This window comes from Homalodisca vitripennis, chromosome 4, assembly GCF_021130785.1.
Source record: "Homalodisca vitripennis isolate AUS2020 chromosome 4, UT_GWSS_2.1, whole genome shotgun sequence".
NCBI classification, from domain to species: Eukaryota; Metazoa; Arthropoda; class Insecta; order Hemiptera; family Cicadellidae; genus Homalodisca; species Homalodisca vitripennis.
This window is the reverse complement of record NC_060210.1, coordinates 21,013,307-21,038,196: the sequence shown is the minus strand read 5'-3', so window position 1 is coordinate 21,038,196 and position 24,890 is coordinate 21,013,307. Positions and strand designations below refer to the sequence as shown.

The 24,890-nt window shown below is 33.7% G+C and overlaps 1 protein-coding gene across 1 annotated transcript; it reads right to left on the bottom strand.

Moving 5' to 3' along the window:
* Window positions 1-299: 299 nt before the first annotated feature.
* On the bottom strand, window positions 300-22,011 carry LOC124359024 (glutamate-gated chloride channel-like). The gene is made up of 10 exons (XM_046811370.1): window positions 21,993-22,011; window positions 19,720-19,799; window positions 18,435-18,541; window positions 16,320-16,393; window positions 11,960-12,026; window positions 9,308-9,461; window positions 3,622-3,704; window positions 3,325-3,462; window positions 834-1,201; window positions 300-606 (listed from the first exon to the last, which is right to left on the bottom strand). Exons 1-10 carry the CDS (start codon window positions 21,993-21,995, stop codon window positions 415-417), a joined length of 1,266 nt encoding a protein of 421 aa, XP_046667326.1. The 5' UTR covers window positions 21,996-22,011; the 3' UTR covers window positions 300-414.
* Window positions 22,012-24,890: the final 2,879 nt, after the last annotated feature.

Below are 24,890 nucleotides of genomic sequence, written 5' to 3'. Positions count from 1 at the left end.
GACAAACACAAACATTCGTAAATATTTCGTATTTCTTGGTTCTGAATAAAATCTTTACAACTTGTGTTGACTCTCATGAAATATTAGGAAGCTTGGCTTTAGTGAGAACCTCGTTGCAGTTTTGATGAGAAAACATCTCGGTTGAACGAGAAACACAAACATTCGTAAATATTTCGTATTTCTTGGTTCTGAATAAAATCTTTACAACTTGTGTTGAAGTTTTAGTCATCCTTGAACTATTACTAAGGTGACAAAATGGAGCTTGTGGGCATATAAAGCAGTAATTAAAAAAACATTTCTTTCAAAAAAATAAAACAATATATAATTAACTAACTTCAAGGTAACTGTCTTATGTATAAGGCAGCAGTTAAACTTACAGCTACTTGAGTTCTAATTCAAGTTGTAATTCAATCGTCACACACATATCCAATAAACCATGACGTATATAAAAACAAACGTGAAAAAAGCTGCTGGAAAGAGAATTCTAGCGACCGAGTCTATGCGTCCGGAATCTTTGGGTACACGAAGCGCCTTGTAGGCCTGTAAAAACGCTCTCTTGGAGGATGATCTGTCCTGAGCTTCAGAATCTTGGCTGCTGTTGGCATTCTAAAACAAATACTTGTAATTAGTGCAGATAATTCATAATTATCCATACTCTTGAATTTGTAGAAATTACAGATATTTTAAACACTGCAGTATTTTTAGTGATAGCAAGGTATAAATATTTCATTCTTTAAAGGTCGCCAATATGCAGTTCTAAGCAACTGTGACTAGATTGCTACGGGTTCAAGGGCTCTTATAAAGTAGTGTTTATCTGCTTTTGCAAGTTGTACCTGGACTACGTGATCGGATCCTTCCTCAGCTTTGGAATCTGCGTTATACTCTGACGATCCTACGGAGCTGACGATAGCAAACTCGAGCAAGGCCAAGAGCAGAAAAATGAAGCAGGTCCCGACCCACACATCCATGGCTTTCACATACGGAACATTCGGTACAGAGGAATCGATGTCTGTAGAGAAGGAGCTCATGGCGAAAAGGGTGGACAATACTAGGAGGATGCGAGCCAGGATCTGCTGCCGGTCTATCCAGAAGGACGCCCAGGACACGATCACCAGGAGAGCGGTGGGCAGGAACGTATGTAGAACGTAGTATTCCAGATTCCTCCTAAAGAGGAACTCCGCCTTTAAGCAGGTGTACTCCCCTTCAATAAGTTCACAAGTTAAATCCTGCTGTATGTAACTTATTATTAGAAAATGAGTTCAACCTGCTTTTAAAAAACAGAAGGATATATAAAATTTGTTACTGACGATGATTGATTTGAAAGTATTATAAGATTTCAAACATACAACACTAAATTTCGAGAATTGAATCCATCTTCTTCTTCAGGTCAAAATCACCGATAAAAAAACTAAAAGTGGTTGAAATATACTGTGATTCAGGTAACGATTCAAGATTTCCAAAATCCTATTATCCATTTAAAAGTAAGTAAAATTATATTAAATACTATTAGCATAATTTTCAAAATGTTGTTTGTAAATAAAACATAAATAATGCAAATTGTTTTAAAGATATTGAAAACTTTTCAAAATGTTATTTTGGGAATTTGAGAGACATGTATACCAATGTAATTTCATATTCCCTGTAATTTTGAAACCAATTCCTTTCAATTTAACTATTATATATTTTATACTGTAAAAACATATAAATAGAGGATACTTTATAAATCTTAAACTTTTCCTTAGGTAAATATTAATAAAACATTTATCAAAATGTGTCTTTTTACAAATGTACTAGCCCACACACCATTTAAAATATTGTACATTATAAAAATTCAAAATTTATACAGCAATAATAATGCATGTGATTTAGTTTTTAACATAAACAGTTTTATAGCTCTCACTCAAAAACTGTTAAAATATTTTTAAATTAGATGCAACATGGTGTAACCATTTATATAAATATTTTTATTTAAACCCCTTTAACTGTTATACAACTTTTTAGGGGAGATGAGCTATTTTTAGTAAAATTGATAATGTGACATTTTATTTTAAAGGTTATTTACTTCAGATTAAGCATTTACAATCTTCATCGTATTATTTTTTAATTTGTGTAAATTACAAGGACCTATAAAAAATCCCAATTCTGTTGTGTGTATGTCCACCGTCTTTATATGGTAAAATATAGTTGAAAGTAACTTATCTAATAAAATTGTAATAACCTCTTATTATCTCTTTATACAGCATGCCAAAATAGGTACGTTAGTATTTTAATCTACCGTCCCACTTGCCAAGGCAGCTCTAAAAGAAAGTATCTACATTAGGTTTTGATTTAAGTCTAGTGCTTTATTGCAAGTATATATGTTACGAAGTGTTCAAAACAATATTTAATCGGGGTTATAAATATATTTATTTGAAGTCAAGTTATATTTACAAACTCTTTTGTTCATAGCTATTAATCTTTTAAGATCTGCAAGACAAATATGACGCTAATGGCTGCGAGATAATTAGATAAAGAAATTAGATAAATTCAGCAGAAAAAACCTAATGCATGTAAAAACCTTTTTTACAGATGTAGGTCCCTAACTAATTGATTATTAAAATCTGAACCCATGATCAGCTTTAACAATACTTCAGTATAATTTAATTCCATTATTTTTATAACTAATTTGAAATTTAATAATATTTATAGATAAATTAAAAACTGCATTCTCGTACCACTTCTAACCAAAAACATTATTTTTTTTATTTCTTGGTTAGGTGTAACTAAACTGCATTTAAAAGCAAATGTACAGTCCTCTCCTAGGTGAATACGGATAAACAATCCTTGAGTAAAAGATTTCTACTTTCCAATATAATGATGCGTTTGGTTGTTGTTTATTGTTAACAAAAATACCCATATCAATGTAAATTACGAACATTCTAGGCTAAAAGATAGCATTAACTATTTTAGTTTTTGGAATAAGCAACCCATATACACTTGTTCCAACATTGAACATTTCAAAATAAGAACTGTGTAGTCTTAATTACTCCTTGTCAAACAAAGAGTCAATTTAACCATTGTTTCATAGCTGTATTGTTTTCCAATTTAGGAATACTAATATGTGTTGCTTGAATCAATCTCTTACCTGTGTTTAAACTCATCACTATGGCAACGAGCCCAACTTTTAAACCAACTTATATCTCGACCTGACAATACTGAAAAAATCTCCTTCTGCTATTTACATCAATACGTGTGTTGAGGTTCAGTGTGGAGAAGGATAAAGTGGATAATGGTGTCTCCATTTATGGCAAATCTTACAAAAGGATTACGCTAGGTCTTACTGACCTGTAGATGTCTTCGAATGGCAAGTGGAGGTGAGAAATTTACTCATCGTGAACCCCATCACTCTTCCGACCTCCTTCGATTTAGCAATAGGACTGTCCTTCTTCCAATGCAGAACAAAGTCACTTGTAACGTAAGCGTCTAGTTAACAGCAGGACACATTTATTACCAGAACTTCATTAATTAAGGTCATTATCTATGTAGGAACATTGATAAAGTATTTTACAAAAGTCATAATGAAGTCATATATGAAATTCATTTACGTAAATAATAAAATATTAGTAACAATTCTATACTTACAACTGGCGAACCTTACACCGCAGACCTGGTCGTCGAAAGGAAAGTTCTCAAGATTCATATAACACCACATAGTTAATGACAACCTGGAATTGTATATTTTTAAGAATAAATTTATTTTAAAGGTTGTGTACTTGACAAGTAACTCTAATAAAGTAACCAGTAAGCGCCCAGAGAATGTAATAAGCTAAAACATAAAATACCTCCATTTAAACAGTTATAAACGAGAATAACAAATCAAATATTGTAAGCATTACATTAAGAACCCCATAAAGTTTATGGTACTTGATATGTGGCTTAAGCACTGTAATGAAATGTTAACTAGATAATCTTTTTTTCAACGACAAATGGCTTAAATTGATAATCCTTCACCAATTTTTAATAAAATAGTGAATGATCCTTGGCTTTCTTACCATACGCTTCTTTAATATATTGTTTCTATATCCATTTTATTGTACAGTGAAAAGTGTAATGCAACCAGATTAAGAATGGAAAATATATTTAAATGACACCCACCAAAACTACTGTCTTGAGTTGACAGCCTATTACAGACGGCCTGTGACAGGTATGTCTCGACACGAGAAACAAGTCGAAGGCTGCATAGGAGGTTGTACGCAAAGAAATGTGTAAGTTTCTTTCAATTGAAACTGATAACATTACATTTAAGGAACAATCTCTGGACCTGTAGATACTGCAATTAGTTTTAATTACATTTTTATTAATTTAGCTACTGATCTAAAAGTATGTCATACTTCTTCAATTCAGCTTTTAAATAAAATCAGTCACTCATATCGAACAATGTACTTGTTTACAATGGACATGATGCAATGTACTTGATACAATGGAATGTTGTTTCCAATGTGTACTCTTGAGGTACATTGAGGTAATATTGAGTTCAAATTCCCCAAATTCAGATGACTGAGGTGATATTCGTATTTCAGTAATAAAAGCATCTGTCATTTCAAAACTATTATCTAAGATCAGTCATTACGGACAAGAACTTTTGCATGAAATCCCTACCACCCCATTGTAAGGCTGCTTTTTAAGAAAGATTCCCCATCAGAAATGACAAACTACAGGCCATTATTACTTTACTAGTGTCATATAAAATCTTTGAAAAAAATCAAAGCCACTAGTATCGTAAGTAATTTGGATACATTTATTATACAAATGTCAATACGGCTATTTGAAAGGAATATCCACTATTTCAGCGCTACTAACAGCTGTAATAACATCAGTTAATAAAAAATAAGGCTCGTAATTTTCAATCTTTCAAAAGTTTTTTATTGTGTTTACCATAATTTATTTTTCATAAAAGGAACTTTTTTGCTTACGTAGTCACATATTGATTTGATATTTTATTTATGTTAGAGAATACAGAGATTAACTTTAATGGCTAGTTACTTTCTTTAACATATTTCATCTAATACAACCTTGTCTGACAAAGGTGAGGCAAATCATTGGTTCTTTTCAAACGGCCTTATGTTGAATTGAAAACCCTACATTGTTTATTAGTGCAATTCCATTAAAATCCTTCCGGAAATAAATGCTGGGACATAAAATTCACACCTCATTCAAAACATGTAGGAACATTATTGGTTACTTGTTTAAATTTTAAGAACCGTGTTGCAAAATCACTGATCAATTGAATTCCGCTAGTTTTAAGTTTTACAAGCCACTTTTTACAATTATTACAACTATAAAATTTCCAATAATAGGACAAAAAATTACACTTTATTTTTACATACATAAGAATAGTTGTTTTATGGAGCAAGTCCAATCATGGGATTTGGCTGAGCGTCATTGAAGACTATCACTTAGCAGGCTGACACAATTTCTCTTTTCGGTGCAAGAAGGATGTAAAAATGTAATTTCTTTATGATCATAATCTGCCTGATTGTTTGTGGTCCACAGGTCCACTCTGAGATTGAAAAGAGTTACAGATTTAAATGTTTCATACAATCTCAGCACATTCTGCTACATGACAAGTAGTGTGGCTTACTCCTACCTTATTGTTAAAGTAATCACTTTAATTATTTAGTATATCATCATTTTATCAAATCATACTCCTTGGTGGTCCTTATAAGTATAAGTTCATTATTGTTCTTTTCACAGAGATTAATTTCAAACTTTTGTCGGGAATTTGTCAGACAAAACTTTTTTGGGGACAATATATGATAAGAAATAGCCCTAAGTGTAATGGAGAACAAAGAAAGCAAACACACGCTCCAGAGTGTACAATGGCAATAGTTGTTCCTGTCCACAATGAATCGACACGTTTAGACTTGCCAACATGGCGTGCCATTGTGTAATGGAGAACAAAGAAAGCAAACACACGCTCCAAAGTGTACAATGGCAATAGTTGTTCCTGTCCACAATGAATCAACACGTTTAGACTTGCCAACATTGCGTGTCATTGTGTAATGGAGAATAAAGAAAGCAAACACACGCTCCAAAGTGTACAATGGCAATAGTTGTTCCTGTCCACAATGAACCGTCACGTTTAGACTTGCCAACATTGCGTGTCATTGTGTAATGGAGAACAAAGAAAGCAAACACACGCTCCAAAGTGTACAATGGCAATACTTGTTCCTGTCCACAATGAACCGACACGTTTTAGACTTGCCAACATGGCGTGCAATTGTGTAATGGAGAACAAAGAAAGCAAACACACGCTCCAGAGTCTACAATGGCAATAGTTGTTCCTGTCCACGATGAACCGACACGTTTAGACTTGCCAACATGGCGTGCCATTGTGTAATGGAGAACAAAGAAAGGAAACACACGCTCCAAAGTGTACAATGGCAATAGTTGTTCCTGTCCACAATGAACCGACACGTTTAGACTTGCCAACATGGCGTGCCATTGTGTAATGGAGAACAAAGAAAGCAAACACACGCTCCAGAGTGTACAATGGCAATAGGTTGTTCCTGTCCACAATGGACCGACACGTTTAGACTTGCCAACATGGCGTGTCATTGTGTAATGGAGAACAATGAAAGCAAACACACGCTCCAGAGTGTACAATGGCAATAGTTGTTCCTGTCCACAATGAATCGACACGTTTAGACTTGCCAACATGGCGTGCCATTGTGTAATGGAGAACAAAGAAAGCAAACACACGCTCCAAAGTGTACAATGGCAATAGTTGTTCCTGTCCACAATGAACCGACACGTTTAGACTTGCCAACATGGCGTGTCATTGTGTAATGGAGAACAAAGAAAGCAAACACACGCTCCAAAGTGTACAATGGCAATAGTTGTTCCTGTCCACAATGAACCGACACGTTTAGACTTGCCAACATGGCGTGTCATTGTGTAATGGAGAACAAAGAAAGCAAACACACGCTCCAAAGTGTACAATGGCAATAGTTGTTCCTGTTCACAATGAACCGACACGTTTAGACTTGCCAACATGGCGTGCCATTGTGTAATGGAGAACAAAGAAAGCAAACACACGCTCCAAAGTGTACAATGGCAATAGTTGTTCCTGTCCACAATGAACCGACACGTTTAGACTTGCCAACATGGCGTGGCATTGTGTAATGGAGAACAAAGAAAGCAAACACAAGCTCCAAAGTGTACAATGGCAATAGTTGTTCCTGTCCACAATGAACCGTCACATTTAGACTTGCCAACATTGCGTGTCATTGTGTAATGGAGAACAAAGAAAGCAAACCCACGCTCCAAAGTGTACAATGGCAATAGTTGTTCCTGTCCACAATGAACCGTAACGTTTAGACTTGCCAACATTGCGTGTCATTGTGTAATGGCTTTCACAATTCTAATATTAGTAACCGTGCTTTTGATTTCGTAGAAATCTTTCTATCGAAGTTACCCTCGTTATGTAAATTTCCTAATCTTTCTTTATTTCTTTTATTCCAATTCTCGTAAGGTTCGATATAGCCCAAATTGAAATTATTGAAAGAATATCGATAGGACACTATGTTTACAACTGACATATGATGCACTGAAGTACTGCGTGAACTAATAATAATAATTTACGAAATTAAGATCGGTTTTCGACATTTAGATGGGCTTGCACCTCAATAATATTTTACTGGTGTACATAAAATAGCAACAATAATAAAATCATTTCTTTGCACCATGATTCACTGATTCAAAGAAGACACAGTTGTATACCAATTATATAACTGAGGCACTTGGTGGTTTCGCTCATGCTTGTCGCTCAATTTTAGGATGTTCAGGTACCTTTACTTTGATGTCGTCCTGTTTCAAAACGTAACTAATGTTTCTGTTCGGTATTTGAATAAGTCACCGTTTTTACACCCTGACTTACCCACTACACCATGCCCGTGTCTCCTAGGTGCAAATATGAATATTGTTGAGTAACATTCCGGTAAATCAATGTAAACAAACGTTTTCAATTTTAAATCGGTTTACCAGCCTTGGTGTCCAATATTTACGAAGAGTGTTTACGAAGAGTTCCCATGAATAGTATTGCGGTTTTCCACGGGTTCTCGATTGGTTTTAAAAACATGCAGACATTCACCGTTATGTGGGACCTAAATATTAATCCTTTTATTAATTTTAACTTTTAATATTGCTAAATATGATATAATCCTTTATTAAGGGTAGAGAGAATATTCCCGGATTTCCTCGGTTAGGATAAGAAATTACAAAAACCTATTCTAACCGAGCACCTAAGTACAGTACAAAAATAAGTGCAAAGTTCCATGTAAATGTATTATGTAGTTTCGGAGATTTTGTAAAAATAAAAATAGACATTACGCTATAGTGGTTTTCCACTAATTTGGTTTGGTTATGGAAACGTGTAAAAACTTATTTTTTTCGTATCTGCAGGACTTATGGTACTCTAATGGTAATTCGATTTTTTTAATTCTAAATGCAATTAAATCTGTCAATAAAAGTATGCCACGTTTTCATTGATTTTCACGGTTAGGGTGAGAAATTTAAAAACCCCTAAGAGTTGAGTGGAATATGTATAAAGTGTATCACGTAAATCCATAAAGTAGAGTCGGAGATTTCGTGATGAGTCAGTCGGAGATATTTTACTCGTGTTTATATAGAAAAATCCTGAACGATTACCGCCTACTACTAAAAACTATTTTCCATCAGAGGATTCAATTGAATCGTTTTAAACCATTTATACACTTATAAACAATTTTATTCAGGTATGATACCACGTAGAGGCATATTGGGTAAAATATCAATATTTCGAATTTTCAAAAATAACATAAACTTACGAAGTGTGCGACAAATAAAGCAACAGTTGTGCAGGAATCAATCTTCTTTACTGCTAATGTATTTTATTTATCATATGTTTTACGATGGGACCACACAAAATCCACCATTTTACCAGATGAGGCGGGTGGAATATTTCAAACATAAAGCAGAATACAACAAAACGCCCAGCCTTGTAATTTGTCACATTGCGCGTAGTCGTAGCCACGGATTTTAGACTGTCACCCTTTATAAAACTGTCACAGAATTCGATCACATTTATTTTCATTTTCTAAAAGCACATTACATTCAATGAATTATATATTCGATAAAGTGTTCATACTTACACGTAGTTATATCATTCCATAAGATTTAAAGTTTAAAAGCGCCACATCATTGGCACTTCGTAGAAAGTGAGGGGACGCTTGGCATTTAACTCTAATAAAATGTCACTTTTCTCGGAATTTGTGTAAAGTTTCCTCACCTGGTGCTGTAAACCACTTTTCCCGAAGGATAAATTCGGTAGAAAATATTGGGTGCCGCCAATCTGTGTTGATGGCCATCCTTCTCGTTTGCGAAGAAAACATCCGGTACCCAAACTTTCGACGTGTCAGTCAAAGTTAAATACTCTATAATTCCTGGAAATACAAATACATCATATAGAATAAAAGTAATAAAATGAACTTAGCTATCGTTATAATATAATACAATTAAAATACACTCACACACATATCATAAATTGTGCATGTATAATCATAGATATTACAATCACATCGACTTGTAAAAGGTTAACGTAGACTAAATCACATGCTTTCTATTCTTATAAATAACGTACTCGACAATTAAAATTAAATTATTTTCAGATTAATATTTAATACTCACAACTTTGGAAAGGGATATCATACTGGCATATAGCTTTCACTGATGTACTAAAGGATTCAATGGAAGGATAAGATTAAACTAAAACTTGAGATTCTCCTTTCTGCTTAAGAAGGGGGAAATGGCCGTAATCAATAGCAAAAGTAATATATCTTCAATAATAATTATAAACAACAACAATTACATCTATAGTTCAGGAGAGAGAGTAGAATCTATGTAAACCGTAAATGAAACTGCCAAAGACCTTTCTAATTTTAGTTTTCTTGAGTAACCAGTTCATTAATTAACATTATTAAGTTAAGGGATGGCATTTTTGAGTGTATTGAGTATATTTAAATAATGCATGTTTTAACATTGAGTTTTCTATGATTTCTTTCAAAAATAGAAAATAGAAAATCTTAACAGGCAAATTAAAGATTTAAATATTAAACTAAAGAAGATCTACTACATATGTATGGGGTTTTAACTAAATAGACTTTCGTGAAATTCGACACATACCTGGATGTATGTAATTAATTTTGTTTTAATCAAGAGACATAAGTACGAGATATTATTAAAAATTGGATGCAATTAAACATTTGTTTAGCATCTTTTGGTGACTAAAGCTGGTTGCACTCTGAACTGAAGTTGACATCTTGAAATCATCGTTCTATGATTTTCTAAATAATTTGGAAATGTCAAAAAATATTACAATTCTCTGTAGTTTTATGAGTAGTAAAAAAGGTTTAAACAAAAGAACGGGCAGTGTCGGAATAATTCCTTATAAAATTCGGAACGCCTTAGGAATTCATAGATTTTGCCACATTCAACAAAGAAGTTAATATTACATTATCCAAGTGCAGGTAGTGTGTGATATAGGAGGATTGTCGATCGCTATTTTCTCATTTAAGCTTCGGCTAATCGCGACTCACACTCCCCCAATAGTGGCAGTTCCGCTACCACCTACTACTGTTAAGCATCACAGAGAAAACAAAAGATGGGAATATAATTCTTAGGCATTCACAACAACATTTGTTTTTATTAATATTTTTACTTTTCGTAGGATTTCACGTGTGTATATACATCGATGGAGTTGACTAAGAGGACATACAAAGATTTGGAGTGTGAAGTTACATATTAACACCACCAATTAACTCAATTAACAATTAACATAACGGGCGAAGTGATTCATAAAATATTTAGTACAACATAATACTTACACATGGATATTTTATTAAGATGGTGGCTTTTTTAATTTGTGAACAATTTTATCTTCGCTATACCACTCTTAATACACCAAGAAATACACTTTTAAGTGAACTTCAAGGAACTGCAAATTATTATAAGTTTATATAAATTTTAATATATATTTACTTTTCAAGATGGAGGCCATTCAGAATTTTAAGAGTTAATGTTATATGTCGACCTGTAGAAATTGTGCCTAACTCTATAATGGCTTCCATTATTTCTTATCATTTGTAACAATTGTTGTATATAAAATGTCCTACGATATTATTAAGGTTTTAAATAGTGGTCATACAATGTTCTTTATATAGTAATGTTGAAGTGATATCATCTAATTTTTAATCGACTGCACTCATATCCACTTGTCTAGTTTGCTCTGAACGCTGTTCGATCAATTTAAGGTTTCATTATGGTGGCAATACGTATTGCATTGTGAAAGGGTTTTTACCTTTATCTTACGATATGAAGTATTTAAAATTATCTTTTATATTTATACAAATCTGGAGGTAATATTTGTATATAAGACAGAAATAAACTGTTTTAATGAGTCTATATTTCTAAGACCGCATTCTAACAACCTAGTATTAAAATGCTACAAGGTTTAAAAATTAAAGAGCTTGCAATTTTTGTTAAATATGTATAAAGTACAATCTATAAATATTATAACAAAAAACTTTTGCCTTAATTTTCGTAACAAACTGTCAATAAATGTTATATAAATTTTAGATGCTGTGCCGGAATCTCTTCGTAGACATGAAAAGGTTATAATTTAAATTTATTTTCAGTTGTGAAAGTATTCTAATTATTAGGTTATTTCCCAGTCATTATTATATTTACTTTTTATTTACTCTTTTATTATAAAACTAGAGTTGGACTATTGAACATTTACAAATTAAATGGCAGCTAAGTTATAGATTCCAAGCCGTACGTTTAGTTATAAAAGTAAAGTATAACAAAGAATTGTTAAGAACAGCAGGGTTAATGATCTCTTAAAAGTTATTTTTTTATTATAAATGTTAAATTTAATACTTACCGTTATCCTCGTATTTCAGTCTTCCATCCACCCATTCTAGATTAAACATGATTTGCATACTAAAGTCCTGAAAGTTCAAATATGTTAATGGAATAATCTACAACAAACTTACATTACATGGGAATATAATTGTAAAATGTTGATCTTATAACATAAACAATTCAAGCCTTTCGCGTTAACACACATTTTTGAAATCGCGTGATCTACCATTGTCGACTGTGTACCTGAGATCACAATTACGAAAGCATAAGTGGCGTAGGATCGAGGTTTATTGTTTTAAGAATCACGAAAAAACTGGTGATATAGTAAAGAACGTTAAATATTAGTAGTTTCTTATAAACTATTTCTACGATGATTATTAATAAGTAAAGTTTTAAGTAATTTATTTAAGTGGGAGTGAGCAAACCGACCCTATTCTTTTATAATTTTTAATAATAAAAATACTATTAGGCCTAAATCTGAACATTTTCACTAGATTTCGTAATGTGCATTTTAGTGTTTTTCATTATGCCTTTTCTCGCAAAATTAGAGGGTTGGGAGGGGCTACTTTCAACTTTTAAACAATAATCCTCAAATTTTGACCCGTTAAGACGAGTGAAAAAATCTAATTACGTTACAATATATATTCCTTGTCTTTACACTAATTTTAATCTCATAATATCCACATAAATAAGCCAGAAATATCAATTCTTTGTTTAGCATTTACTTTTGACGAGTCGCCATTGCTAAGATAAGAGTATCAAGGCATTACCCATCGTTATTATTAATGAGCATTAACACAAACAACTCATAGGTGTGAGTCCTCATAAGAATGATGTAATATGTAATTACAGTATAACAGATGCGGCCACTCACCATGTCGTAGTCGGATATCCCTGAGATGTGTAACAGCAGCCAGTTTACAGTGATATCCACGGAATCAACTCATAGTTGTGAGTCCGTAATATGTAACTACAGTATAACAGATGCAGCCACTCACCATTCGTAGTCGGATATCCCTGAGATGTGTAACAGCAGCCAGTTTACAGTGATATCCACGGAATCAACTCATAGTTGTGAGTCCGTAATATGTAATTACAGTATAACAGATGCGGCCACTCACCATTCGTAGTCGGATATCCCTGAGATGTGTAACAGCAGCCAGTTTTACAGTGATATCCACGTAATCAACTCATAGTTGTGAGTCCGTAATATGTAACTACAGTATAACAGATGCAGCCACTCACCATTCGTAGTCGGATATCCCTGAGATGTGTAACAGCAGCCAGTTTACAGTGATATCCACGTAATCAACTCATAGTTGTGAGTCCGTAATATGTAACTACAGTATAACAGATGCAGCCACTCACCATTCGTAGTCGGATATCCCTGAGATGTGTAACAGCAGCCAGTTTACAGTGATATCCACGTAATCAACTCATAGTTGTGAGTCCGTAATATGTAACTACAGTATAACAGATGCAGCCACTCACCATTCGTAGTCGGATATCCCTGAGATGTGTAACAGCAGCCAGTTTACAGTGATATTCACGGAATCAACTCATAGTTGTGAGTCCGTAATATGTAATTACAGTATAACAGATGCAGCCACTCACCATTCGTAGTCGGATATCCCTGAGATGCGTAACAGCAGCCAGTTTACAGTGATATCCACGGAATCAACTCATAGTTGTGAGTCGTCACAAGAATGACCTAATATGTAATTACAGTATAACAGATGCAGCCACTCACCATGTCGTAGTCGGATATCCCTGAGATGTGTAACAGCAGCCAGTTTACAGTGATATCCACGGAATCAACTCATAGTTGTGAGTCGTCACAAGAATGACCTAATATGTAATTACAGTATAACAGATGCAGCCACTCACCATGTCGTAGTCGGATATCCCTGAGATGTGTAACAGCAGCCAGTTTACAGTGATATCCACGGAATCAACTCATAGTTGTGAGTCGTCACAAGAATGACCTAATATGTAATTACAGTATAACAGATGCAGCCACTCACCATGTCGTAGTCGGATATCCCTGAGATGTGTAACAGCAGCCAGTTTACAGTGATATCCACGGAATCAACTCATAGTTGTGAGTCCGTAATATGTAATTACAGTATAACAGATGCAGCCACTCACCATGTCGTAGTCGGATATCCCTGAGATGTGTAACAGCAGCCAGTTTACAGTGATATTCACGGAATCAACTCATAGTTGTGAGTCCGTAATATGTAATTACAGTATAACAGATGCAGCCACTCACCATTCGTAGTCGGATATCCCTGAGATGCGTAACAGCAGCCAGTTTACAGTGATATCCACGGAATCAACTCATAGTTGTGAGTCGTCACAAGAATGACCTAATATGTAATTACAGTATAACAGATGCAGCCACTCACCATGTCGTAGTCGGATATCCCTGAGATGTGTAACAGCAGCCAGTTTACAGTGATATTCCACGGAATCAACTCATAGTTGTGAGTCCGTAAGAATGACCTAATATGTAATTAACAGTATAACAGATGCAGCCACTCACCATGTCGTAGTCGGATATCCCTGAGATGCGTAACAGCAGCCAGTTTACAGTGATATCCACGGAATCAACTCATAGTTGTGAGTCCCTAATATGTAATTACAGTATAACAGATGCAGCCACTCACCATTCGTAGTCGGATATCCCTGAGATGCGTAACAGCAGCCAGTTTACAGTGATATCCACGGAATCAACTCATAGTTGTGAGTCGTCACAAGAATGACCTAATATGTAATTACAGTATAACAGATGCAGCCACTCACCATGTCGTAGTCGGATATCCCTGAGATGTGTAACAGCAGCCAGTTTACAGTGATATTCACGGAATCAACTCATAGTTGTGAGTCCGTAATATGTAATTACAGTATAACAGATGCAGCCACTCACCATTCGTAGTCGGATATCCCTGAGATGCGTAACAGCAGCCAGTTTACAGTGATATCCACGGAATCAACTCATAGTTGTGAGTCGTCACAAGAATGACCTAATATGTAATTACAGTATAACAGATGCAGCCACTCACCATGTCGTAGTCGGATATCCCTGAGATGTGTAACAGCAGCCAGTTTACAGTGATATCCACGGAATCAACTCATAGTTGTGAGTCGTCACAAGAATGACCTAATATGTAATTACAGTATAACAGATGCAGCCACTCACCATTCGTAGTCGGATATCCCTGAGATGCGTAACAGCAGCCAGTTTACAGTGATATCCACGGAATCAATTCATAGTTGTGAGTCGTCACAAGAATGACCTAATATGTAATTACAGTATAACAGATGCAGCCACTCACCATGTCGTAGTCGGATATCCCTGAGATGTGTAACAGCAGCCAGTTTACAGTGATATTCACGGAATCAACTCATAGTTGTGAGTCCGTAATATGTAATTACAGTATAACAGATGCAGCCACTCACCATTCGTAGTCGGATATCCCTGAGATGTGTAACAGCAGCCAGTTTACAGTGATATTCACGGAATCAACTCATAGTTGTGAGTCCGTAATATGTAATTACAGTATAACAGATGCAGCCACTCACCATTCGTAGTCGGATATCCCTGAGATGCGTAACAGCAGCCAGTTTACAGTGATATCCACGGAATCAACTCATAGTTGTGAGTCGTCACAAGAATGACCTAATATGTAATTACAGTATAACAGATGCAGCCACTCACCATGTCGTAGTCGGATATCCCTGAGATGTGTAACAGCAGCCAGTTTACAGTGATATTCACGGAATCAACTCATAGTTGTGAGTCCGTAATATGTAATTACAGTATAACAGATGCAGCCACTCACCATTCGTAGTCGGATATCCCTGAGATGCGTAACAGCAGCCAGTTTACAGTGATATCCACGGAATCAACTCATAGTTGTGAGTCGTCACAAGAATGACCTAATATGTAATTACAGTATAACAGATGCAGCCACTCACCATGTCGTAGTCGGATATCCCTGAGATGTGTAACAGCAGCCAGTTTACAGTGATATCCACGGAATCAACTCATAGTTGTGAGTCCGTAATATGTAATTACAGTATAACAGATGCAGCCACTCACCATGTCGTAGTCGGATATCCCTGAGATGTGTAACAGCAGCCAGTTTACAGTGATATCCACGGAATCAACTCATAGTTGTGAGTCGTCACAAGAATGACCTAATATGTAATTACAGTATAACAGATGCAGCCACTCACCATGTCGTAGTCGGATATCCCTGAGATGCGTAACAGCAGCCAGTTTACAGTGATATCCACGGAATCAACTCATAGTTGTGAGTCGTCACAAGAATGACCTAATATGTAATTACAGTATAACAGATGCAGCCACTCACCATGTCGTAGTCGGATATCCCTGAGATGTGTAACAGCAGCCAGTTTACAGTGATATCCACGTAATCAAATCCATCTGTAAAGTTACAACGTCTACTAGTATTACTAGTAACTACATTTTATATGTAAACTGTTTATACTTGTTAGTTATTGTATAATTAAATAAAATAATTTAAGAAGTTAAAGAGCAGTATATACCGACTACGAATATCATTTAACAATTATTTAATCTTATTCTTTATTATATAACAAGGTAGAAGTACGGCATGCATAACATAACATGTCATAACAGGTTTTGCTGAGGTTGCATGCAACATTTTAAATCTATAGCTTATTTCACTCTTAAGATGTCTTGCAAACAGATGGACAGGCCGACATCGTAGAAAAAAGAGGTTAAGGCAAAAACTAAGCATCATAGAACAAATTTAAAGTGTACTCATAAACTCTTTCTCGACATAACTTGCCAGCTAATACGTTGAAATGTTGTTTACTGAATTAGGTTTCATATCAGTGTTTAAATAATAGAATTCTACACAGCAAGTCACTCTAAAATTACGTATGTGTTAGGATAGTTAGGTTACATCTATGCCACATGTTTTAATCTGTTACGGGTGTGTTGAGTTTGTTTACAAATGTAGTCATTTTGATATGTTCTCCTTGCCATCACGTTTATCCATCAGAAAAATGTAAAAATATCTACTAACGCTCAACCAAATCCCAATGAGTGACGTGTACCATAATCGACCTCAGTGTTCCTCATATATGAATGAAGCTTTATGTACAATTTAAAGTCATTGGTAATTTCTTTCATTTTCGAGATATCGAGCGGACGCACAGACAGATATAAACAAAACATGTCCAGGCCCACAAGTGATAAGATTCGCTAAAGCCCAGCTAATTACACTGTACATCCAAATTAGATCAATGTAGTTCATGTACCATAATAATCACCTCCGGCACATTATTTAAAACTGTTTGTGTTTTAATTTTTTACAGTAACAGTTAACATTGATTTGATTCATATTAAGTATGTAAACGGCATATCACACGTCGGTTCACACGCCCGTAGTGTCAAAATATTAACACATACGTTATTGTTTATCAATCCTTAATTGAAGATGTTCTTCACAGAGAGGCAGAAATACAGGATTCTAATAATTGCACTATCAATGTTGGTATGATGTGTGAGTCCGAAGATTTAGTGCGGGTAGATAGACATTACATAGACCGCTTTAGGAAATAATTGACTCTGTCAACTTAAACTTCGATGACACTTGAAATCACGTTTTAAAGTTATTCACTCTAAATATTTAAATTTGATGTGTTCAAAATTTCGTATTTAATGTTGACATTGGTTGCTTGTATGTGGGAGTAACCAGATGAAAAATCACGTTTGACTTAGTCCCACGCAATAAAGTGAGAAAAAATCTACCTGTATAATGAGCGGTGTAGCTAGAGCTTGGCTTAGGAATAGGATGAATCTGATTAAAGAGCACACCAGACTGAGTTGTATGAAATAAATCCGAATAAATATAAATTTAAATAAATTAGACATGCCTAACTCAAAGTAAAATATGTAACTGCTATATTGCAAGCAGGTTGGATTGACTTTATATGTATATTTTTTTAATATTTAGGGCTTTATAAGAGAGATTCCACTTCCTCATTCTCCACTTAGGTAAACCATTGTTTCTCTTACCTGTACAATAATTTTACAGTGGGTATCCATTATATTTACTTCTTTGGTTAATGAAATACTTGAGATATATCAATTTCAATCGTTATTAAAAGCGCTTTAAACCTGTATCCGTTTAGACATACCCTAATATCATTAATATGTACTGCCTAATAAATAGTGAAACCAGCTAGAAAAGGACTCTTAGTAGTGAAAATAATATATTCTCTTTAACTAAGTAAGCATTGCACATTGTACCGAAAACGCCAGGTACATACAGTTGGCGTCAGGGTTATTCCTTAGTTGAGTTGGAAAAATAATGTACACATTCCTAAGTGATATATATATATATATAAATCCAAGACGAATTCCAAATATGTTTCATGAACCCCTTACTGTTTACCTTATATTTATTACTAGCATATGGAAACCGTCACTTTACCAGTTCGATTGTTGTTGTAGGGTATGATTCGGTGATCGTACTTCTCCAACAGCTGGTTCAGTATACGGGTTTGTTCTTGTTGGAGGTTGGCAGTTTCTTGAGAACTCCTGAAATTAATTAATGTTGGATATTTTATTACTCTTTATGGTGAACTCAAATATAAATTTTCAATGTACACAATAATAGCTCTACTTACAATAATTTATTTGTAACACTATCTGAAGATCTTTAACAGAAGGATTAGGAATTTCTTTCATAAAAAACAAAGATTCATCGACTAGAAGCCACCCCTGCCACCTTGTTTTTTATATCTGCTATACAGCTTTGACCAAGCACTGTACTTAATGTTTGCTAAATCGTACAGTTTAAAATATGTATTTAGTAACAATTAATTTTGTATCTGGATATATTCTAACTCTGTGCTAAACAATGGTTGACGAAAGGTTTTAAAAGAAGCGTTGTTACTATCAAGCTTACCGTATACTTTTAAAACTATGCAATAGTGTTTAGATTTTTTAAAAATATAGGTGTTCTGTTATACAGCATTCTACACAGAACATTTAATTACATTTAACAGGCTCTCACAATTAATAATATTTATTTGATGTAATGAAACTTTAGAGACCAAGATTAAAATTTTTGCAACTTTAGATACCGTTGGCGCGTAAATCAGAGGTATTTTCGAAATAATAATACTTGCATGCTATCGAAGGATCCTAAGAATGTTTATGTAAAATTTATTACCACACACAAACACAGATAGACAAAATTAGATTTTATATAACAGTATAGATATTGAATGATGTAAATCATTTTCATAATCATTAATCCACACTTATGATAACTTAGATTAATATTATGGTACCCTCGGTTTCTTAGAAAAAATCCCAAAATACGAATTCCTACCATTGTTTTAACCCAATCATCTCTGCACCAGAGTAGAAAATTTCAAGTGTGTAGCTCATGAGAAGCTACCCAGCTTTTCTGCCAGCCACTGATAGTATACTTGTACTTAATATAAATTAAACAAACGTGTGATGAATATGGTTATAATATTACTATACAATTTTATTTCTCTTATTTAAGCACAAACTCTAAAAAATAAATATTCATTACAAATCTTTAATAACCATTTATTTGCTCATAATTTGATATGAATTCAAGTATTTTGTATGAATATTTTAGTGAAATAAAATTAAATCGATAAATTGACATATACCGGTTTTCATATGCATGTACAGTTTTCTAACCATAATCTACAATCAAATAATAAAGTTCACCTTACCAACATATTTTACTCCAAAATACGACCAGCGACAAAATTAATGTGGTTGGGGTCATTCCCACTATCAACTTGTTCACCACCTAAACAACAACTAAAGATGAATATTTCTTAATAACATATTTTAAATAATAACTACCAATTCTTAGGTGCTAATACTTTAATTCAAGTATATTATTGGTTAAATGCAAATTTTAATGCGTAGAAGCAATCCTAATAATATGTATTCAAATACTTGTTACTACCCATGCTGGATATAATGTATTTAAATGTATTATTTACATTAATTAGTTTTAGTCAATTAGAAATTTCAAAAATTGTATCCATGTTTGGTTATTTACAGATTAGGATTCAGCTAGCCATTCCATTCTTTAAGAAACATTATTTTTTCAAATAATTTAATATTAGTTTTAGTTTAAATTTCGAAAACTAATGATCAAACGGTACTCTAAGTTTGTTAAATAATTTTTCAAGTGCTAGGAAGAAATTAATTTTCTAGGAATTACTTAGATTATTTTAAAACCCTTGACTCTCATTTTAATGACAATGTAAAAACGATTTTTACAATTTTTTATGTACCCTGAAACATAAAAATACATATTTTAAATAGCTTTTTAGAATACAACGTAGACAACGTATGTGTGCACTAAACCACGAGTCGCGTAACAGTCTTCGCGGAGTTTACATGAAAACGATCAAATCTATGAAATGCCCTGCGAACACGTAGAAAGACAGACAATCATCCTCTCTAGCAGGGACAAGATAAAATGTGTCGACCTTCAATGACGATCAGCCAAATTTCATGGTTGGACATTAACCTCATAGCAAAAGAGTTCTTTATGCAGAAATGAAGTTATCTAGAAAAATATTCACTAACGCTCAGCCAAATCCCATGGAGTGACATTCATCATAATAGAATTTAGTGTTGCTCATAAGGTTGCCATTGGCGAAGTGTAGCGGGTACAACGTTTATCGCAAGATAATCGAATAAAGCAACGTCGAGCGTGGCTGTTGCTTGGATGGGTGACCGCTGAGCGATCCTGTCCCTGCAAGCAGTCCGCCTGCACGGCCATTGGCGGTGGTTCGGAAGTCACCTTTAAACCGTTGGTCCCCAGGTTCAGTATTAGAGAGGGCTTCTTAGCCCTAGCTTCTCCTGGTAAAATCAGACATCTTTACTTTACGTAATATAAATTAAGCTTCATGCGAGCTTTCAAATCTATCGGCCGGATTTGTTCGAGATGTCCTGAGGAGATACAGACAGAAATGAAGCCCCGCGAGTGATAGGCTTCGCCAAAACCAAACTCGTGCAATTACAAATGAATATTTTTTTAATTCGTACAAAACTTCCTGGTATAGCATGCATTCAGGAATTTTAGGCACTCATAAATCCATTTTTTATTTTAAAGTCTTACTTGATATTAAATTAATATTTTCAAATTCTTATAAGGTATTTGGGTTAATTGGAATAATAACGAAATAAAAAACGTTATTTCTTTTTTTTCTTTCCAAAAGATGTTTGAAAATTTAACATAAATTAAGATCAACTAATAGTAAAAGTATTATGAGAAAAAAACACAGCTATTATATTTTTAACATTTATTATATAGCAATTATATAGCACTCTGCTTACTTAACGCTCGTATTTCTAGGACGAATCTTTTAAAATATAATATTTTTACTTTGAAAAAATTACTATTTAGAGTAAAATATTAGGATTGATATAATGAAGAATTGTACTTGAAATTTTAAAGATTTCATTGTAATCCTTCTCCATTCATATTACCCTCATTATTTTCCTTGCAGTTCATGTTATATTATTGATGTTCATTTCCTTTCAAAGTTATCTTCAAACCCACCAAACGTTATTACGTCATTAGGCTTCTTTTTTCCTTAATTATATCTCACTTAAGAAATTTTAATTTTTTTAATTATTTTTTTATCATATACAGAACTTTATAGATATACGTTCATGTTATAAATTAAAACCTCTCCACAATTTTGTGAAACTGAATATCATAAAAATCATTAGTTTTGACTTTGCAAACTTTGAAAATAAAAATTTCAAACAATACGCATACGAGTAGAAAAAGAATAAAAAGAATTACAGACACTCGATGTATTTTTTCAAGATTATTATCGAAACTTCCGAATAAAACCAACTCTGCTGGTAAAACTTCAAAAACTGAATTCATGTTCAAGTCAGTCTTAAATATAACTCCGTTGAACATGTTCTTAACAATTAACCAACTTAACAAATTAACAATTAATAAACTTACCATGATTAATTTTAATTTTATTCACATTTAACTGTCTATCTTTATTTGTATCGGATACATTAGTTTAACAAAGAGTTGGGAAAACCTGTATATTAATATATATATATATATATATATATATATATGTATATATATATATATGCGAGTAAAAATGTTGTAGATTATGCTATTGTTAAAGACCTTCATAAACATATTCAATAAATCAGCTGTGACAAAGACTCACCTCACGCCGGAGGCCTGGAAGAGACTCATTGACGGGTTAAACCGTTCTCTCTGTCCGCTTATTGACCAATCATCCAATTGGCAGTGCATGACAAATAGTTGGGTCTCCATACACCAGAGTGGGAGTTGTGCATGATAAATTGCCTTGCTCAACGTGTCAACTATTGTCACCATTTGTTCCAGGGTATTGTGGGTCCATTGTGTATAGAGTGGGTGTACAGTACATACAAGTCTAAAGCCGGCCGTGCAAATTCATATTTCAGCTCAGCGTGGGAGGTGTCCGCTTTGTCGTGTACACTTTCAGTTTTACTCGTTATCGACATTTCTATTTATTTGTTGCATTTCATGAAATACTCCTCATTTTATCACCACTTTCTTCAAATTTAGACATGATAATTATTATCTAAAAAAAGAACCTACTTTAAGGTCTTAATAAGTACCTTAATAAGAAGTAATAAGAACCTCTTTTTTTGCAATTCATAGATAATAATTCTTATCTTTCTAGTACTAATGAACCGCCAATGTTTTATTCCTCGAACAAAGTTCGAAATATACTTGTTCATAATCATAAGAATTTTTTTCAGTCTTAAAACCTTTTATACAGGGTACCCCGCAACTCTAGACAAAGGTATACCAAGTTATTGCTCAGATCAAGACAAAAATATTTCACCGTATGAACATGTGTCTCCGATGCTTAGTTTCCCATCTGTCTGTCTGTATTTGTTTTTTATTAAGATTTAATATATCGAAAACAAATCAATAAATTGAATTATTCCAAATTTGGCTTAATGTTTATGATAGCAAGGCCAGTCTCTGAATAGTTCATAATGAAATTATCTTTAGTATTTTTAAAATGGCAGCCATAAAATCTTTTAAACTTTGAATTTATTAACAAGCACAAGTTTTTCTCAAGAACTACAAGAATAGTTTTTAGAGTATATTATCAAAAGTCTAATGACATAAACATTATTTAAATAGAATAATAAATAACTGATTTAGAGCAGATTTACTTTGACAAGACATGGCCCACATTGAGAGCTGACGTTCATTCATTTTTATACTGTTGCCTATTCGCTGAGAAGCTCTAAATCATTTATGTATTATTCGATTTAGATAATGTTGATGTAATTAGAAAATTTGTGATAATATCCTCTAGAAACTATGCATTTAACTGTTCTAAAAACTATTCATTTACCTCTTGAGAATAACTGCTGGTTTTAGGACATTCAAAGTTTAAACTTTCTAATGGCCGCCATATTTTAAATACTAAAAATAATTTCGTGATCATTTTTTTAGTAAATGGCCTTTTGGTATCACAAACAGTTAAACCAAATTTTTCATAATTCAACTTAATTGTCTTTAAGATATTATTTTATTTCCTAAAAACACATACACATATACAAATGGGGAATTAAGCATCAGAGACTCATGTTCATATGGTGAAATATGTTTGTTTTGACGTGAGCAATAACGTGGTATACATTATAGCCTATACATTACAACTACAACAAATAGTTCAGTAACATTCACAAAACTTATATAACTAAAATAAATCTTTTATAGACTCAAATTACTTGTTTTAATTTTCAAAAGACTCAATTCAGCTCAGAATAATGTATTTAGAGTTCTTTGGAATATTCTGTGTTTAAAGTTTGTTACTGAAGATGGAAGTATTTTGAGGGAAACAAGATTTTCCGGACATTTGCCGTCGTTCGGTGATAAAACAAATCACAGGAATCACAACCTCTATGTGCATGTTTCAGAGTTAGTGAAGTTGACACATAACATGGTAGTTGTGATTCCTGACTTACGCCTGTCATAACGCTATTACTATTTCAGACCTTTTCAGACTCAATCTCATCAAAAACTTAATTTTTTATTTTGGTTCTAAACTGTACAATTTATTTCCAAATGTAATCGAAATTCAAACAAGTTTAAACAAGTTTCAAAAATTATTTAAAGACTTACTTGATCGGGAAGGCTTTCTACAAGTTTTTTGAAGTAGGTAAAACTTAAAAATGTTACAAGAATTTATTGTGTTTTACCTTTAAATTGTATGCTGTCCTGCTGCTCTTTATAATTACTTTTAATAATGATGTTTTATCTTGCACAGAAAACCTTTGAGTTATATTGTGTGTATACATTATTCTTATTATTTTTCTTCTTATTATTATTAACGCCCTGGTATGATTTGTTTTAAATCTATTTTTTAATTATGTGTTAGGTTACTTATTCACCTGAAGAAGAGGTCAGATTTCAGATCTCGAAACGTAGTTTTTTATACATACATATATATTTTTTGTATTACTGAACCATGGCGAATGTGCGGGAAACTCCTGTTTCCTTTGGAACATGTTACGTAAATCGAGACCGAGCGGAGATCTCGATTTGTAAGTGTCGAACAATATAATTCTCTCTCTACTAATTTATATTTCAGGGTTGCTCCTGGTAGAGTGACGACGGCGTTCAGAGTTAAAAGCGGTGTCAACTCAGAGCAGCGTTCAGACAGATAAGAGCAGCGGCGCGGTGTGAACTGAGAAATGGCGAAAGTTACGCCATCCCCTTGAATCATAACCGAACGAGTAACAAAAGTTGTTATCTCAGTCGGCCTCCGAAACGTTGCTGCAGCGGGGCCAGTGACTTCAAATTTCACATTTTCTCTGCACCAACTGGAGC